Genomic DNA, 18,109 nt, shown 5'->3' with positions numbered 1-18,109 from the left:
ATTTACCCAATAAGTAATTCAAAATAGGTACTTCAAGGAAGCTTAATGAACTACAAAAACACAAAAGGATGATTCAACAAAATCAAGAAAATTATACACAATCAAATTGAATAGTTTAACAAAGAGGATAGAAAACATAAAGAAAAAAAACCAAATTCTGGATCTGAAAAACACAGTGAATGAAATGCAAAATGGAATAAACATCAAGTAGAATGGATCAAATAGGAGAAAAGAATGTATGCATTAGAAGACAGACCCTTTAAATTATTGAGTCAGTAGAAAACAAAAAATAATGAAAAAGAGTGAAGAAAGCTTATACAATTTATGGAATACAACAAAAATAAAAAAATCTAAGAATTATCAAAGTCAGAGATCTTACAAGCAAAGAGAGAGTAGGATGATATATTCAAAGAGCTGAAAGAGAAAACACACACACACACACACACAAAAACCCCAAAAAACAAAAACAAAAAAAAACAAAACCTTGCCAACAAAAGGCACTCTATCTGGAAAGGTATCCTTCAGAAATAGGGGAGAAAAATAATTCCTCAGATAAAAACAGTGAGTAAATAATTACTAAATTTTTTCCAAGAAATGCTGAAAAGGGTTGTTTATTCAAGCTGTAATGAGAGGATATTAATTAGTACAAAATATAGTAATATACTTAACACATTAGTAAAAATAATGTATGGTCAAATTCAGAATACTTTAATACTGTGATACAGTAGTATTTTGACCACTGCTTAATTGAAGTTAAGTACTTATCAGCTTACAATAAACTATTATATCTATAAGAGGTTTCCTCTAAGACTGATAGTAACCACAAAGCAAAATCACACAGTAGATACACCAATGATAAATAATATTACTAGGGAAAATAATAAATTCACAAAGGAAGGAAACAAGAGAAGTAACAATGAAACTAGGGGGGACAAGACCAGAGAACAATTAATAAGATGGCATTTGTAGATCCTTACCTATCAATAATAATTCTAAATAAAAATGGATTAAATTCTCCAAAGGCATAAAGTGGTGGAAAGGATTAAAAAATAAGACAACTCTATAATGCTTATAAGAGACTCACTTCACCTTTAAGGACAGATATACTCTCAAAGTGAAGTGATTGGAAGACATATTCCATGCAAGTGCAAGCCAAAAGGGAGTAGGGGAAAGTATAATTATATCACATAAATAGACTTTAAGCCAAAAACAGTAAAGAAAGTAAAAAGTCAGTATATAGTGGTAAAAAGGTTAATTTATCAAGAGTATATAACAATAGTTAAACATATAAGCAACAAACATCAGGGAACCTGAATATATTAAGCAAATACTAAAAGATCTGAAGAGAGAAGTAGACAACAATATAGTAATAGTAGGGCCATCAATACTCAATTTTAACACTGGATAAAACCTCCAGACATAAAATAAGCAAGGAACCATTTAAATTGTATTTTAGACCAAGTATGCCTAAAAGAAATATACAAAACATTGCATCCAAAGTAGCAAGATACACATACCTCTCAAGAACACAGGGAACAAACAAACTCCAAGATAGATCATATGAAAAGTCATAAAACAAGTCTTCACAAATTTAAGAAAAAAGAAATCATATTAAATATCTTTTCCAATCACTATGTTATGAAACGAGAAATCAATAACCAGGAGGCAAACTGGACAATCTACAAATATGTGGAAACTCCTAAATACCCAATGAATCGAAAAAGAAATGAAATGTGAAATAAGAAAAAATACTTTAACACAAATGGGAATGGAAAAAACCTACAAAGACTTATGGGATTCTGTGAATGGAAACAACATACAAAAACTTATGGGAAGGTGCAAAAGCAGTTCTTAGAATCAAATTTAAGATGATAAACAACTACATTAAGAAAAGAAGAACGATTTCAAACAATCTAACTTGACATCTGAAGGAACTAGAAAAACGAACAAACTAAGTTCAAAGTTAGAAAAAAGGATATACAAAAGCCAGAGCAGAAATTAATTAAATAGAGACTAGGAAAACTGAGAGTGCTGCCCTGCTCCTAGAGATAAGCATGCAAACAACTCAGCAGCCGAATGTGGGGAAATAGTGATCTGAAGCCTGGGGCACAGAGGGGAGAGATTATTCACTCTTATCAGAGCATATTCCAGAGAGTCATCTTGCACAGAGACACCTCTCCTGGGACAAAGAAACTGCCTGATGCCATTTCCCTCCCTAACTCCCCAGCATAAACACAGAGCCACCTGAGGGAAGCAGCCCAGCAAGGACACTGGCTACTTAACCTGCTTACACCAAGAATGACACATGTCACACACATTCCCCTCCTCTGCCCCTCAGCATGAGCACAGAGCCACCTGTGGGAAGAAGCTCAGCACCAACACTGACTAGCTACTTGCTTACACCCCCTGCAGTCTGTTGGGACTACCCATCTCAGTTAAGCTAGCCTCCTTACAGTGCAATGGACCCCTCCCCCAGAATACTAGGATAAATTCCTACACACACCATGTCTCCCAACCAGAGTTTTTCAGGGCTTCGATTCTAGTGAAAGTAGTATCAAATCTCATTTCACAAGCAGACCAGAACACGCCTTGTTAAAATTCACCACATTTAGGCCAAGATCCAAACACTGCCCACAGCAGGCAAGGAAAGCCTCTGCAGAAAACTAACCTTAAGAAGAGAGCAGCCAAAACACAACAGCACTCACCAGAGACACTACTTGAAAAGCCAGGCTCTGGACACTATATGACCTCTTCACCATAAAACCATTATTTCAGGAGCAGGAAAGATAACTGGCTTTTATAACGCAGAGAAGAACGCAGAGACAGAGAAAACGCAAAGACAGAAGAATTTATCCTAAACAAAAGAACACTATAACACTACAACCAGAGATCTAAGTGAAAAAGATACAAGTACCATGCCTGAAGAAGAACTTAAAGCAACAATTATAGGGATCCTGGGCTTCAGAAAAGAATAAAATTCATCAGGGAAACTTTTACCACAAATGTAAAGGAGTTAAAAAAGAATCAATCATAGATGAAGAATGAAATAAATGAGATCAGAAACAGGCTTGATGCAATGAATAGCAGGAAAGAAGAAGCAGACAAATAAGTTAGTGACCTAGAAGACAAAAAAATGGAAAATACTAAAACTGAAAAAAATACACAAAGAAAAATAATGCAACACAAAACTAGACTTAGGGAATTCAATCAAGTGTAATAATATTCGTATTGTGGGAGTTCCAGAAGAAGCACATAGAGAAAAGAAGGCAGAAACTTTATTTGAAGAAATCATAGTTGAAAATTTCCCTAATCTTGACCAGAAAACACTCATGCAGATCTAGGAGGCACAGAAAACTCCCATCAAAATCAACAAAAAGAGTTCAACACCAAAACATATTGAAATTAAAAGATAGTGATAAAATTATGAAACAGCAAGATTTTTTACAAAGTCATTATCTTAAAAGGGAAAATCCATTAGTCTAGCTGGAGATTTTTCAACAGAGACATGGCAAGTCAGAAGGGAATGGCATGATATAATAAAAATTCTAAGTGGGAGGTGTGCCTTGGTGGCTGGCTCAGTCAGTTGAGCATATGACTTCAGTTCAGGTAATGATCTCAAGGTCTGTGGATTCGAGCACCCTTCAGGCTTTGTGCTGACCTTGTCTCCCTCTCTATTTGCCCCTCCCCTGCTTGTGCTCTGTCTCTCTCCATCTCTCAAAAATCAAGAAACGTTTAAAAACTACAAAATGCTAAATGGGAAAATCTTAAGCCTAGAATATTCATATAATAAGGCTATCATTAAGAATAGAAAGAGACATAAAGAGTTTCCCAAACAAAAAAAAGTACTACTAATGGAGTTTGTGATTATTACCAGCAACAAATATGTAGAGGTTAAACAACATGCTAGCAAATAATGAGTGGGTCAGCCAGGAAATCAAATAAGAAATTAAATAATACATGGAAACAAATGAAAATGAAAACATGACAGTCTAAAACCTTTGGGATGCAGCAAAAGAGGTCCTAAGAGGGAAACATATAGCAATACAGGCCTGCCACAAGAAGGAAGAAATTTGTTAGACAACTTAATTTTATATTCAAAGGTGTTAAAAAAGAAAAACAAACAAAGCCTAATGCCAGAATAATGAAGGAAATAATGAATATTAGAGAAGAAATAAATGATATAGATACTAAAACAATAACGACAACAACAACAACAACAACAACAGAACAGATCAATGAAACCAGAAACTGATTCCTTGCAAAAATTAATAAAATTGTTACATCTTTAGCCAGATTTAAAAAAAAGAGAGAGAGAGAAAGAGTTAGGGCGCCTGGGTGGCTCGGTTGAGCATCTGACTTCAGCTAAGGTCGTAACCTCACAGCTCCTGAGCTCAAGCTCCGTGTCTGGCTCTGTGTGGACAACTCAGAACCTGGAGTCTGCTTTGAATTCTGTGTATCCCTCTCTCTCTGCCCTCCTCTACCACTTATCACTCTCTCTCTCCCTCTTTTTCTCTCTCTGTCTCTCAAAATAAATAAATATTAAAAAAGTGAAAAAAGACTGAAATATATAAAATCACATAGGAGGGAGGAGAAATGACAACACTACAGAAATACAAACAATTATAAGATATTATGAAAAATTATATGTCAACAAATTGGACAACCTGAAAGAAATGGATAAATTCCTAGAAACATATAAACTAACCAAATTGAAACAGAAAACTTGCACAGATCAATAACCAGCAAAGAAATTAAATCAGTAATCAAAAAACTCCAAACAAATACAAGTGCAGAACCAGATAGTTTCATAGGCAAATATTATCAAACATTTAATTAAGAATGAATGCCAATTCGCAAACTATTCCATAAAAATAGAAAAAGAAACAAAACTTCCAACTTCATTCTATGAAGTCAGCATTACCTTGATAGCAAACCCGACAGATTCCATTAAAAAAGAAATCTACAGGCCAATATCCCTGATAAACATGGATGCAAAAATATTCGATAAAATACTAGCAAACCGACACCAACAATACAATAAAAATCACCCGTCACAAACAAGTGGGATTTATTTCTGGGTTGCCAGGCGCTTCAATATTCCCAGATCAATCAACATGATAACCACATTAATGAAGGGTTTATTTTTTTGTTTTGAAAGGATAAAAACAATATGATCTTTTCAATGCATGCATAAAAACATTCAACAAAGTATTACATCCATTCATGATAAACGCCCCTAATAAAGTAGGTTTAGAGAGATCATATTTCAACATAATAAAGGTCATCTATGAAACACCCACAGCTAATATCATCCTAAATGGGGAAAACACTTTTTTTCTTCTATAGTCAAGAATAAGACCGGGATGTCCACTGTCACCATTTTGATTTCACATAGTATTGAAAGTTCTAGCGACAGCAATATACAACAAAATGAAACACAAGGCAGCCAAATCAGCAAGGGAGAAGTAAAACTTACATTATTTGTAGACGACATGTTATTCTATATAGAAAACCTGAAAGACTCCACAAAAATTTGCTAGAAGTGATACGCAAGTTCAGTAAAATCAAAGTACACAAAATCAACATATAGAAATCTGCTGAATTTGTATACACTAATAATGAAACAGAAGAAAGATAAATTAAGGAATCAACCCCATTTGCAATTGCACCAAAAACAAAAGGAAACCTAGTAATAAACTTAACCAAAGAGGTGAAAGACCTATAGTCTGAAAATTATAAGACACGGATGAAAGAAATTGAAGATGGAACAAAGAAATGGAGAGACATTCCATGATCATGGATGGAAAAACAAATATTCTTAAAATGTCTATGGACCCAAAGCAATCTACACCTTTAACACAATTCCTATCAAAATACCAACAGCTTTTTCTACAGAGCCAGAACAAAAAATCCTAAACTTTGTGTGGAATCACAAAATAGCCAAAGCGATCTTGAAAAAGAGAAGCAAATCTGGAGGCATCACAATTCCAGACTTTAAATTATATTACAAAACTGTAGTAATGAAAAAAGAATGGTAGTGGCACAAAAATAGACACATAGATCAGTAGAGCAGAACAGAAAACTCTGAAATGAACCCACAACTACACAATCAATTAATATTTGACAAAACAGGAATGAATATCTAATGGAACAATATCTCTGGGGAAACTGGACAGCAACATGCAACAGAATAAAATGAGACCACTTTCTTATTGCTTACACAAAAGTACTTTAAAAATGAATGAAAGACCTATTGTGAGACTTGAAGCCATGAAAAATTCTAGAGGAGAACACAATCAGTAACCTTTTTGACACCAGCCATAGCAACTTTTTTTTCTAGATTTGTTCCCTGAGGGAAAGGAAACAAAAGAAAAATGAACTATTGGGACTTTTGCACAGTGAAGAAAATATCAAAACTAAAATGTTACTTATGGAATGGGAGAAAAATTTGTAAATGACATATAATAAAGGATCAGTATCCAAAATCTATAATGAAGTTATAAAATTTAACACCAGACAATGAATAATTCAATTAAAATGGGCAGAAGACATGAATGTGCATTTTTCCCAGAAAGACATAACGATTACCAACAGACACATAAAGATATGCTCAACATCATTCATCAGCATGGAAATACAAATCAAAACTACAATAAGATATCACCTCACAGATGCTAGAACGACTTAGGTCAACAATACAAGAAATGACATGTGTTGGTGAGGATGTGGAGAAAGGGGAGCACTCTTAAACTGTTGGTGGCAATGAAAACTGCTACAGCCCCTCTGGAAAACACTATGGAAGTTCCTCAAAAAATTAAAAATAGAACTACCCTATGAACCAGCAATTACACTGCTAGGTACTTACCCAAATAATAGGAAAATACTAATTCAAGAGTGCCTGGGTGGTTCAACTGGTTAAGCACCTGACTCTTGGTTTTGGCTCAGCTCTTGACCTCACAGTTCATGGGATATAGTCCCATGTCAGACTCTGCACAGACAGCATGGATACTGCTTGGCCTCTCTCTCTCTCTCTCTCTCTCTCTCTCTCTCTCTCTCTCTCTCCCTCTCTCCCTCTCTCTCTTTGTCCCACCAAATGTTCACTCTCTCTCTTGCTCGCTCTCTCAATAAATAAACTTTACAAAAAAGGAAAATTCTGGGGCATCTGGGTGGCTTAGTCAGTTAAGTATCTGACTTCAGCTCAGGTCATGATCTCGGGATTTGTGAGTTCAAGGGCAAAATTAGGTGAGCACAAGCCCCAAATAAGGTAAATTTGACCCCTGCTTTGGGTGAGCCTTGCTTCTCTCTCCCTCCTCTCCCTCTGCCCTTTGTTCACTTGTGCCTTCTCTCTCTCAAAAAAATAAATAAAAGGAAAATACTAGTTCAAAGGAATACATGCACCCCTACTTTTATAGCAGCATTACATATTTATCAAATTATGAAATACGCCTAACTGCCCATCTATATGTGGATGAATAAGGAAGTTATATACAATAGAATCTTATTCAATCATAAAAAAAGAATGAAATCTTGCCACTGCAATGATGTGAGTGGAGTTAGAGAGTGTTATGTTAATCAAAATAAGTTGGAGAAAAAGAAATACCATATGTTGTCACTGATATGTGGAAATTAAGAAATAAAACACATAAGCAAAGGAAAATAGAATAAACCAAGAAGCATATTCTCTCTTTTTTTAATGTTTTACTTTCATTTTTGAGAGAGAGAGAGACAGAGCATGAGCTGGAGAAGGGCAGAGAGACAGGCAGACACAGAATCTGACGCAGGCTATAAGCTCTGTGCTATTAGCACAAGGGTTGATTTGGAGCTGGAATTTACAAACTTCATGATCATGCCCTGTATTAAAGTTGGAAGCTTAACCGACTGAGCCACCCAGGTGCCCTGAACCATATTCTTAATTATAGACAACAAGCTGATGGTGACTAGAGCAGAGATGGGCAAAGGGATGGGTTAAATTGGTGATAGGGATTAAGGAGGTTACTTCTTGTGATGAGTATCAGGTGTTATACAAAGTTAAAAAAAAGAAAGAAAAAGTAAACCATCTAATTGGGAATAGTTAAAAACAATTAAATGCTTACAAATATCTTTATCCAAGGAAGTTAAATACTTGTACACTGAAAATTTTCAGATATCGATGAAAGGAAATGAAGACACAAATAAATGGAAAGGTATTCCAAGTTCATGGATCAGTAGAATAATATTGTTAAAATTACAATACTACCAAATCCACCTATAAATAAAATGCAGTCTTGTTCAAAATGCCAGTAGAATTTTTTCCACAGAAAGAGGACTAACAAACCACAAAATTCATGTGGAAATGCAAAAGACTATGAGTAGGGAAAACAGTCCTGAAAAAGAATAATAATGCTGGAGATATTACACTTCATGACTACAAACTAAACTACAAAGGTATAGTAATTAAAACAGTATAATACTGGAATACAAACAGAAACATAGACCAGTGGAATGTAATCAAGAACAGAGAAGTAAATCCATGCATATATAATCAACTAACATTCATGAGTACCCCGAACACACAATAGGAAAGGGATCATCTCTTCACTAAATGGTTCTGCGAAAAGTGGATATCTAGATACAAAAGAATAAAAGTGGATCCCTATCATACACAAGTAACAAAAATTATCTTGCAATGGTTTAAAAACTTGAACATAAGAACTGAAATTATTTGACTTCTAGGGAAATAAAACAGAGAGAAAGATCTTTGATATGCCATTGACATTGAGTTTCATGGATGTGCCACCTAATGTTTGGGAAACAAAAGCAAAACTAAGTATGTGGAACCTATATAAAACTTAGCTTCTGTACAACAAATGAGCAATCAAATAATATTGAAAAGCAGTATGTTGAAAGAGAGAAAATATTTCCAAACCAATTATCTGATAATTACCAAAACACTTAGGTAACTTACTAAACTAAATAATAATTTAGTAAACTGATTAAAAAACAGACAAAGGACCCAAATAGGCATTTTTCAAAGAAGACATATAAGTGGTCAACAGGTATATACAAAGATGCACCAAATATATAAGCAACAAAACAAAAATAGAGTGGTAGTACACGACACTGAAAGATTCTGTACACCAAAATGAAAAATAATTGAAATTAAAAGACGCTTATGGAATGGAATAAAATATTTGGAATCCCTCTATCTGAATAGAGGTTAATATCTAAAATATATGAGGAACTCATACAATACAACATTAAAAAATCTAGAAAAATCAATCTGAATTTTAAAAAGGGGAGAGAAAAAAAGGCAAACAATAAAACATATTTTTTAAAGTTTTATTTATTTTGAGAGCGAGAGAGAGAGAGAATGAGCATGGAGGGACAAAAAGAGAGGAAGAGAGAGAATTCCAAGCAGGCTCCTCACTGTCAACACAGAACCTGACAGGGGGTACAGTCTCACAAACCATGAGATCATGACCTGAGCCAAAACCAAGAGTCATAAGTTTAAGCAAGCCAGGCACCCCAAAACAGACACTTAATTATAGAGAACAAACTAGGATTGTGGGAGGTGAGGTGGTGGATGGGGGGATGGGTTAAATGGATGATGGATATTAAGGAGGGCACTTGTCTGTGATGAGCACTGGGTATTGTATGTAAGTGCTGAATCACCAAATTCTACACCTGAAACTAATATTACACTGTATGTTAGCTAACTGGTATGAAATAAAAAGATGAAAGTAAAATAAATAAAATAAAATGTGCAGAGAAACTAAATAGACATTTTCCCAAAGAAGACATACAAATGGCCAACAGATGTATGAAGATGCTCTCAGAATCTTTAATCATGAAGGTGATCCATATCAAAACTAGAATGACATAGCCCTTCACACCTGTTAAAGTGGCTCTTACCAAGAAAAGAAAGAAAGAGAGAGAAGGAGGGAGGGAGAAAATAAAGAAGATTCAAGTGTTGGTGAGGCTATTAAGAAAAGGGAATCTTTGTTTACTCTAGCCACAAATGTTAATTGGTACAGTCACTCTGGATCACAAGATGAAGTTCTTCAATTATTAAAAAATAACACTACCATATTATATAGCAATCCCACTTCCAGTAATACATCCAAAGGAAATCAAATCACTCTATCAAATATATGTATTTTAGCTATGATAAATAAGCAGATCTTGCCATTTATGACAATAGTGATGGACCTTGAGGGCATTATTTTAAGTGAAATAAATTAGAGAAAAATAATACTGTATGATCTCATTTATATGTGGTTTCTAAAGAGTCAGAACTCATAGAAACAGTTCAGTGGTGTTTGCTGGGGATGAGGGGTGGGAAAAATGCAGAGATGCTGTCAAAGGGTACTATCTTCCACTTGTAAGATGAATATGTCATGGGGATCTAATGCATAATGTGGTGACTATAGTTAGCAATGCTGCATTATATACTTGAAATTTCATAAGAGAGTAAGCCTCCAATATTCTCGCCACACAAAAAAGGCAATTATATGATGTGAGGGACATGTTAACTAACCCCACCATAGTCATAATTGCAATGCATAAGAGTATCAAATCATAACATTACACATCTCAAACACACACAGTTATATGTCAATTGTTTCAATAAATTTATAAAAATAAGAAAAATAATGAGGATACAGAAGATAAGATAAATACAGGAGCCATATTCTTATATAGTGAAGGAAATCGAATGCCTAGTGCCGTGAGTCGAATTGTGTCCCCCATAAAGACATATTCAAGTCCCGTCCTTTGGTACCTGTGAACTTGACCTTATTTGGAAACAGGGTCTCTCTAGATGTAATCAAGTTTAGGTGAGGTCATACTGGATTAGGGTGAGCCCTAATACAATGACTGGTGTTCTTATGAGAATAAGGAAATTTGGACACAGACACACACAGACAGGAAGAGTGAGCCATGTGAGTGACGATGGAGGCAGAGACTGGGGTGATGAATCCACAATCCAAGGAATGCGAATGGTTGCCTGAAACTTCCAGAAGCTAGAATAGAGTCTTGTGTCGATTCTTCCTCAGAACCTTGACAAGGAACCAATACTGCTGACATTTTGATTTTGGAGTTTTAGCTTCCAGAAATGTGAGAAAATAGACCTCTAATGTTTTAAGCCAGCTAATCTGTAGTAAGTTGTTTCAGCAGCCCTAGGAAATTAATATACTTTAAGTTATATTTAGATATGAGGAAAAAGAGAGTATCTACTCTAATAGGAGGGAAGGCAGAAAAAAATTATAAAGATACATATAGACTAGTCTATTTAGTCTCTATTATCCGAGAGTAGGGTGGAAAAATCTATTGTAAATATAACTGAGAAAGATGTAAGAAATAGTCATCTTAAAGGAGAGACTTGAACAGATGAGAGAAGTTTAATGCCATTGCCAGGTAAAATTAATGGCCCACTCTGAATTTGACATTATAAATTAAACTGAATCCAGTTATCATGGTTACATGATTTTCCTCAACCACATTCAGCTTGCAAAGGTACTACTGAGGAGTAGTGGGGGAGTCGGATATATCTGAAACTAGAGTTTTGATCTAAGATATCAAAAAGAACATGGATAAATGGAATTGAAGATTTATGCAGGAAATTATTTGTTTTGGTTCAACATGAGCCTATAGGAACCTAAGATAGGTAAGGATCTATAATGGCTAAGAACACAAGTAAAGCCATGGGGAGAGGATTAATGAGCAATAGTTCAAAGTTGTTAAAATCAATAGTAGGTCTCATAGGGGTAGGAGAATTTTTAGTGTGGGCATTAGAGGTGCCTGAAATAGTGGTTGGAGAATGGTTGAAATTGAGATTTTGGGGGGTTATGAAAAGAAGTGAGCCACTGAAATATGAAGGAAGGCAAGATAATTTGAGAAAATAAAGTCAAATAATTGAGATATTAGGATATGGGAATGATTATTTACATATTAAAATCACCAGGGATTAAGGCATGACAGGATGGCAGTAGGCCAGACAGAAAATCATGGCAAAATAAAGAGAATGACCTAGGAGTTAGTAGATGAATATAATAAGGAAACATAGCAGGTGATATAAATCGGATGATATGAGATTCAAAGCTGGCTATTTTTAGGGAGTGGAGAAGTAGAATGTGTTGAAATGCCATTGAAGAACCAAGTACATAGCTACTGCACCTCTGGGTTCAGTGGTAGGAGGGGGCATGAGAAGGAAAATATCTTCTCCTCAAGAAGGCCCCAGGAAAAACAATGTATTTGAGAAAAGACCAAGTTTCAGAGAGCAATAAAGTGGAAATATTCAGATAGGAGGCAGAAAAGGATATAGAGGATTTTGCTCATGACAGTGTGTTTCAGAGATAATGCCCAATGGTGACAAAATTCTGAAGTCTTTGTGATGTAAGAGGAAAGATCAGATGTAGGCAGCATCAAACTAGAAATACCTCTGTAAGAGCACTAGGAGCTCAATTTTAATTTCTAGATCAAACCATTTTTTACTTTTTTCACACTGTATTGAAATTTCTGATTTTAAAAGTAATACATACTCTTTGAAAAACATGCAAACATCATAAAAATGTGTCCTATAAAAAGGGAAAATCTCTTTAAGCTATTTAGAATTTGAATTTCTCAGTCAAATATTTTCTAAATGTTCTTTTTATAAATGAGTTTGTGCACTTCTTCATATGTTTAGTGGTCATTCACATTTCTTTTTCTATAAAATACTTGTTCATATTCTTCAACTGTTTTTGTACCATCTTAATTGTACCTTTATTAATGGGCTTTATAAGCTTTTTACATTAGATTGTACCATAAGAAATTCCCCTTTTTGAAGGCAAAAAAGGGTTGAATATTGACAATCTCATATGATTTAACTTAATACACATAGCTATTAGCTGTTATTTCCAAATGAATGTGGTCTGTATTATTCTAATTTTGGTTTCGTTTCAACAATATTCTTTTGGAAGATATCAATTTTTAAAATAAAGACCAACATTGAAAGATGTGGTCAATGAAACTTGCAGAAATACTGTTGTTAAATTCTGTATTACTATTTCATCATCCACTTAATGATGTCTTTTAAAGGTCAACTCACTAAACTTTTTATTAGAAATAATACCGTCCTCTTTTTTAGCAGAACAAAGGAATGATATAATTCTCTTTTTACATAAAATTAAGTATAACAGAATTGTATAATAAAGTCTTACTACATTATATTCTGATTTACATTTTAAGTGCCTTCACACACATTAATTACTTCCTTTCTTAAAATAAGTTGTGATTTTAAGCGCACGCGCACACATACACACACACACACACACACACACACACACACAATGGTTAGGGCCATGCAACTATTTTGTGAAAAAGCCTGAAGTAATTAAATATCAAAGCTAAATACCCAAGATATTGTTGAAAATTTCATACCTCTGCTTAACATTTTAATTTATAAATAAATCTACCATGAAAGAAACATTATTTACATTTAAAGAGATAACTATGTTGCTAAGTTGAGCATATTAGTCATTAAAAATACTAAAAAGTATTAGACAAAGTACTTACAATCTTGTAAGGCACATTTCCCCCTGCCTATATGTTGCCAGGACTTTAGCATTGTAATTTCAAACTGGCAATGTTGAGTGATGACATCATAAAGAGACTGAATAACAGGAAGTTGAAGGGAAAAGACAGAGTTATTTTATTTTATGGTGCATAGATGCCTCTGAAATCTATTCTAAAATAGTAGCTGTGTTTACACACAATATTTTACACCTTGAACAGGAAGAATCAGGTTTTTCATTGATTGAATCTATTTGCTTGTTTACTAAACATCTAATTGTTATTAGACTATTTAAACACTAATGTTGAGCATATACATGTCTATATGTGTATATGAATGAGCAATATGGATTGAAAGGACTATAAAAGAATATAAACATTCCTTTATAAAGAGCTACTTTAATCCTGTATATTTCCTTCACATTCAGAATTTTCCCCATAAAAAATATTATCTATCTATCTATCTATCTATCTATCTATCTTCACAGTGATATTTCTTCAAAATAACTTGAATATAGATTCATCTTATATGTATAAATTACACAAAGATAAAATGTCTATTAAAATAGTATCAAGAAATCTGAAAGACATTTTTTCTCCCAAATCTAAAAACAACTGTTGTTATTTACAAAGTTATATTAGAACCAGTTATCAAATGCTACTTGGTAGGAAATATGCAAAATATGAACTTTTCATTATGTAAAGGAAACTCATGTGGTAGATAATGATGTATATAGGGAAAAAGTGTCTTTTATGTGTTCTAGATAACAAAAATGAGTATCTTTTTGGCCCCAGGTAGAAAAGCAGTTTAATAGTTATTCTCATTTTTCACTAGCTTTTGTCATTGAATTTTTATTTATTTTTGAAAGTATATTTTTATGTAACATTAACCCTATGTCATTTATTTTAGTTTGTTTATTAATTTTGAGAGAGACAGAAAGCACGAATGAGTGAGTGAGGGGCAGAGAGAGAGAGACAGGGAGAAACAGGCTTTGTACTGTCAGCACAGACATTCTCACAATCACGAGATCATGACCTGAGCCAAAATCAAGAGTTAAATGCTTAACCAACCAAGCTACCCAGGTGCCCCTGACCTTATATCATTTTTAGAAAATAAAAGAAAAATGTGACCCAAATAACATATTAGTTTTCACTTGAGCAGTGTTATATAGTCTAATAATCCCTCTATTAGCCAAACTGAGCTTAAAAGCCTATCAAACACCACTACCTTCTGAAGCAAATAAATCAAAGCCATTCAATTTGTAAGTCAAGACTGGACCACAATCAATAAAGGAATAACAGGAACACTAACTATGTGTAAAGAGCCTTGAAAAATTGTCCTACTCTCAGGTCAATTTATTCTACTCCTAAGACTGCATCCTAACTAATTACTTCAGCACAAAAAGTTTAATTATAATTTTAAGTAAAATATTAAAATTTAGAAACACTATAAATGTCCAACGTTACAAAATGGTTTTAATAAATCCCTAGATTACAATTCCATTAAGACAGTAATCATGTCTGCTTTGGTCATCAATGCCTAGCATTTGTGTAAAAAAAAAAAAAAAAGAACGTAGAACTATACACACAGCTTGGTATCTACCATATAAAGTGAAAGTATTTATTGTAAAAAAAATAAAGTTAAATGTATCAAAATGCTATAAGTGGGATTATGGTATGGATAGTTTCATTTTCTGCATATGATTTTTTATACTTAAAAATTCCTACAAAATATGTATATATTGATAAGCAAAAATATAACATTAAAATATATGTAAAGAATTTCACGTGCAGATAGAAATAATATTTGGAACATATATATTCTTGGATTATTGGGGTTGATAAGAAATTAGCATTACTTTTGAAAGACTGTTGAATAAAGTCAATTAACAAAATAATCATTTTTATTAAATTTTTAAATCTATTTTTCAGAGAAAGAGAAAGGGAGAGAGAGAGAGCGCATGAGTAGGGGAGGGACAGAGAGAAGGGAGACACAGAATCTGATGCTGGCTTCAGGCTCTCTGCTGTCAGCACAGAGCCAGATGTAAAAGCTCAGATTCACAAACATGGGGATCATGACCTGAGCTGAAGTTAGAGACTCAATCGACTGAGCCACCCAGGCCCCTCACAAAATAATCTTGACTAAAACTCCTTTATTTTTCTAACTGACCTTTTAATTCAAATAGTCATATTGACATATAAATACAGCTTCAAAGAATACAAAATTGCTGTCAAAATTTCTAAGATTCAAAGAAAATTAAATAATATCTATGAACATGTAAAGGTGCAAGTGAATATGTAAATGAATATTTTAATTCATGTGAAGAGTATGCTTAAAGTTTTGATTTTTTAACTTTGTATATATTATTATTGATTTGATGTTTTGATCATAAGGGAGAAAATTATCAGGAAGAAGAACCAGAGAACAGCCTTGTATTGGGAAAGATCTAGGGGTCAAGGAGAGTGCATGCGCTGTACAACTCCATCACCAAGACAATACTGAGGTAGAACTGAGGCTTCTGTCCTTCTCTTTTGCCACATCTATCTTTTTCTCCCTCCTTCTCCATTTCTAAATTTTCCCAGATTTTTAAAAACGAGATGTAATGCAGTTAGAGTGAAAGCATATGCACATCTACAACGAGATTTGACTTGAACTTTTGGGAAGAAAAATGTAACATTTTCTTTTTTTTTTTCACTCATCAATTTCAGTCTTTAACAATATTCACAGACAGACTGGCAGAAGATCACATCTTCAATTGAATCTGAAGCCCCATGCCACTTTCTCCCCTGCACTGGTCCTCCCTGCCATTCTATCTCCTTTATTTTTCCCATAGCACTTATTACATTCTACATAACTTATTTATTTATTGTTTATCAGTCACCACTAGAATATAAAGATCATAGGGGCAGGGATTTTTGTTTGTTTTATTTACTGATGTATCTCCAGTGCCTGAAATAGTGCATGGCAAATAGATAACACTAAGAAATTTTTGTTGAATGAATAAAAACCATAATTTATTATTATGTACAGAAATTTTGGTTATCTCAGGAATTTTGTTTCACTAAGAAAACATCATTAAAGACTGCAGTCACTGAAAAACTAAGATTGACATGATCAATATACTGCTACCTATTAGTAATAAGACTAAATTGGCCATTAATTTTGAGCTAAACTTTATGACTATGTTGCATTTTCATTTTGTACTGGTTCCCTGCTGTTCCTGGTAGTAAGGGTGGAAGTGTTTTGAAGGTTTGAAGATGCTTGGGAGTAAAAACATCAAATTGGAACTCAGGAAACCAGTGTTAAAATTTCAGCTTTATCACTAATCATATGGCTTTGGATAAGCCAAATAAACTTTCTTTGGTGTCTCAATCTGTAATAGGGATGGACGGGATAGCTAGTTTACCTAGAGTGACACAGACTGTTAAGGATCTCAGAGTGTAGTAATCAAGTGGTCCGGAGCCAAATTCTACATTTGAGATAGGTTTCATTCTGTGTTAATATATTTTATGTAAAAGAATCTGAATAGTTTTGCATGTAATATATTGATCCAATAAGGTAACACCACTATTTCATACTGATCAGACATTTTAATTGGCAATGATACATAATGAAAATAATTGTGAATACTACAATTTATGGAATTCATGATTTAAGGTAAACAATATGAAATGGTCCCTCTGCCCTATTCCCACCATAACTCAGGGAACTCCAGTAGATTAAAAAGAGTCTGATATCTCCATCTAGTTAGAATAATGGTTCTCAACACTTAGACTCTAATCAATTATGAGGACACTCTCAAACTTTGATCAGGAGATGATATAAATGACTGTTGCAAGTGAGGATGCACACTTCAAGTCTTGTCAAAAGGAACCTTGAAGTGAGTGAATTATCTGATACTGAGCGGAATAAACCTTGCATCAAATTAAAAGGGGGGCAAATTAGATATCAAAACTTGAACCAATGCAAGCCCTATATGAAGGTAAGTTTATTTTTGTTTTTTTGATGTTGTAGTTAATAATTTAATATCCATAATTAGTTGAGTGCTGCTTCATAGTAGGCACTTGGGAAATATCTGTTAATGCATAAATATGTAAGAGAGCTATGATCAGGAAAGAGTTGTACATAGAGAAAAAGGACTGACATGCAACAATTTAAATAGTACAAAAGTAGATGTTTTTATAGATCATTTGTGACATTTAGTATTAGTTATTGTGTTGTGATTATTGTTGCCTAGTATAGCTTTAGTTAGAATCATTATTTGAAACATGTGCTCAGAAGTTCTAATTTTCAAGTGTTTGCTATAAACACATGTAGACGCATAATTGTGAATTACAGAATCAGAAGAACTTGTCTTTCAAAATGGGAAATTGTCTAAAGCTTATGAGATAACTTTACTAAATGTTTTTTTAATGTTTTATTTATTTTTGATACAGAGAGAGACAGAGCATGAGAGGGGGAGGGCAGAGAGAGAAGGAGACACAGAATCTGAAGCAGGCTCCAGGCTCTGAGCTAGCCGTCAGCACAGAGCCCGACACGGGGCTCGAACCCACGGAGGTGAGATCTGACCTGAGCCGA

The 18,109-nt window shown here is 34.0% G+C and overlaps 1 protein-coding gene across 3 annotated transcripts in view; it reads right to left on the bottom strand.

Annotated features, from left to right (window-relative positions):
• Positions 1-13,585, bottom strand: part of CYLC1 (cylicin 1) — a 58,422-nt gene extending 44,837 nt beyond the window's left edge. Inside the window, exon 1 of one of the 3 annotated variants that reach the window (XM_029930446.1) lies at positions 13,534-13,585. In XM_029930446.1, the coding sequence (XP_029786306.1) occupies positions 13,534-13,550 (17 nt within the window). In that variant the 5' untranslated portion in view covers positions 13,551-13,585. The remainder of the gene's footprint in view (positions 1-13,533) is intronic. The other 2 variants (XM_029930448.1, XM_029930447.1) reach the window with 2 other exon arrangements.
• Positions 13,586-18,109: the final 4,524 nt, after the last annotated feature.

This window comes from Suricata suricatta, chromosome X (assembly GCF_006229205.1).
Source record: "Suricata suricatta isolate VVHF042 chromosome X, meerkat_22Aug2017_6uvM2_HiC, whole genome shotgun sequence".
In the NCBI taxonomy this organism is placed as follows: Eukaryota; Metazoa; Chordata; class Mammalia; order Carnivora; family Herpestidae; genus Suricata; species Suricata suricatta.
The sequence above is the reverse complement of the archived record's forward strand: the minus strand, read 5'-3'. Positions and strand labels throughout refer to the sequence as shown.